We start from the raw sequence: 1804 nt of genomic DNA, 5'->3' as shown, positions 1-1804 counted from the left end.
ATGCTAAAATATACTTTGCTCAACTATATTTAAGTTCCCTAAGAAGAGCCATCCTTCAATTTTGAAAATTCCCAGTTTATTCCCATAAATTCCCGTTAATTCCCGTTTATTCCCATGGAAAGTTTCCATCTTTGAAAATTCCGGGAATTTTGCAACCCTAAAGAAGCATCATCTTAGATGCTCATGCTACATAACTGTGTGGTTTGCGTGTTCTCCCTGTAGCTTGTGGGTTATTTTCCACTTACTCCGGCTTCCTCAAACACATGCATGCTAAGTTAATTAGTGATTGTGAATGAGAGTGTGAGCGGTTGTCTGTCTCAGTGTTAGCCTTGTGGTAGACTTGTCCCCACCTCTTTCCCTTTGACAGCTGGGAAAGCTTCAGAATAGGATAAGAAAGTGAATGAATGGATGGGTGGATGGATGAGTTGGTGCGTCAGTAGTTTTAAATTGGTTTATTTATTTGAAAATCATGTGAATTTAATAACTTGAGAACAAGGCAATGTAGGATTTTGAAGTTGATAACGTAGGTGTGTCTACTTGGAGGCTGAGGGGTAGCACTGGCAGTTTCAAGTATTTTTAAGATTGCGACAATATGACTTGCTTCAGTATTTAGACACATTAAAGCAAACATAAGGAAATATTTTCAAGCTTTGCAATATGTGACGTTCGGAACTCTTGCATAACATTAAAGCTGTTCCTGGACATCATTAATTTTCCTGTTCCAGCCTCCAACTGTCGTATGCAGCATTTGCAAACGAGATGGTCACCTGAAGGACGAGTGCCCTGAAGACTTTAAGAAAATCGAGCTGAAGCCTCTGCCCCCTATGAATGACCGCTTCAGAGAGATCCTCGATGGCCTCTGCAAACTATGTTACTGTATGTAACGAACATTGCACTTCTAACTTGTTTCACTTTAGCATTTTCCTGCAAGGAATCATTTTGCTTGTATAGCCATTATCTTTGAGTAAAATAAAAACCCATCTTCTCTTCAGTATATGGTGGGCAGCTGGTAAATACCTTATGATTATATGTGATCAAAATGTAAAGACTCTACAAAGCTTGAGGAAAAATATCAAAAAATTCCTTTAATACACAAGAAAACAAATAGCATCAAAAGCAGATAATTCTCTTATTGTGCAGTCTGAAACCAGTATTTCAGCAGTTGTTAAAAAAGAAAAAACTTCAATAATTAAGGCATCGTTGTTTCTTTCTTTGTGTGTGTGTGTGTCTGATCTGCTGTGGTAGATGAATTGTCACCTACACATGCTGAACAGCAGAGGAGGGAGCAGATCCTTGCTAGCCTGGAGAGGTTTATAAGGAAGGAATACAATGGTGAGCCTGAAACAATCTACTGCAAACAAAAGTCTCAAACATTTCTCTCCATTTCCTTGGTAACTTTGCTGTGTAGTGTTACTGTGTGTTTTGCACAATTTAAGTTAAAAGTTGTCGAGCAGTTGACAAGACACAATATACTGAGGAATACATTCAATGTGAAGCGACTGTTGAGTTCCATGAACTTAATGAGTATTAGCAGATTTTGTAGAATTGATAGAAATGAGTTAAGAGAGCTCCTCCTTGAATCGCTACCTTATCGTGGTGGAGGGGTTTGTGTGTCCCAGGGATCCCAGGGGCTATGTTGTCTGGGGGCTTTTGCCCCCTGGTAGGGTCTCCCATGGAAGGTGCTCCACCTGGAGACTCTGTTGTCCTGCTGGGAGACTTCAATGCTCACATGGGTAACGGCAACGAGACCTGGAGGGGCGTGATTGGGAGGAACGGCCTCCCTGATCTGAACCCGAGCGGTGCT

At 40.9% G+C, this 1804-nt stretch overlaps 1 protein-coding gene across 1 annotated transcript in view; it reads left to right on the top strand.

The window, feature by feature from the left end:
* tut4 (terminal uridylyl transferase 4) overlaps nt 1–1804 on the top strand; it is a 36880-nt gene that overhangs the window by 17091 nt on the left and 17985 nt on the right. Inside the window, exons 14-15 of the mRNA XM_005750288.1 lie at nt 726–876; nt 1246–1332. Coding sequence (XP_005750345.1) covers nt 726–876; nt 1246–1332 — 238 coding nt within the window. The remainder of the gene's footprint in view (nt 1–725; nt 877–1245; nt 1333–1804) is intronic.

This window comes from Pundamilia nyererei, unplaced genomic scaffold (assembly GCF_000239375.1).
Source record: "Pundamilia nyererei isolate P.nyererei 1_Seehausen unplaced genomic scaffold, PunNye1.0 scaffold00267, whole genome shotgun sequence".
NCBI lineage: Eukaryota > Metazoa > Chordata > Actinopteri > Cichliformes > Cichlidae > Pundamilia > Pundamilia nyererei.
Note: the sequence above shows the minus strand (reverse complement) of the source record. Positions and strands in the feature narration are given on the sequence as shown.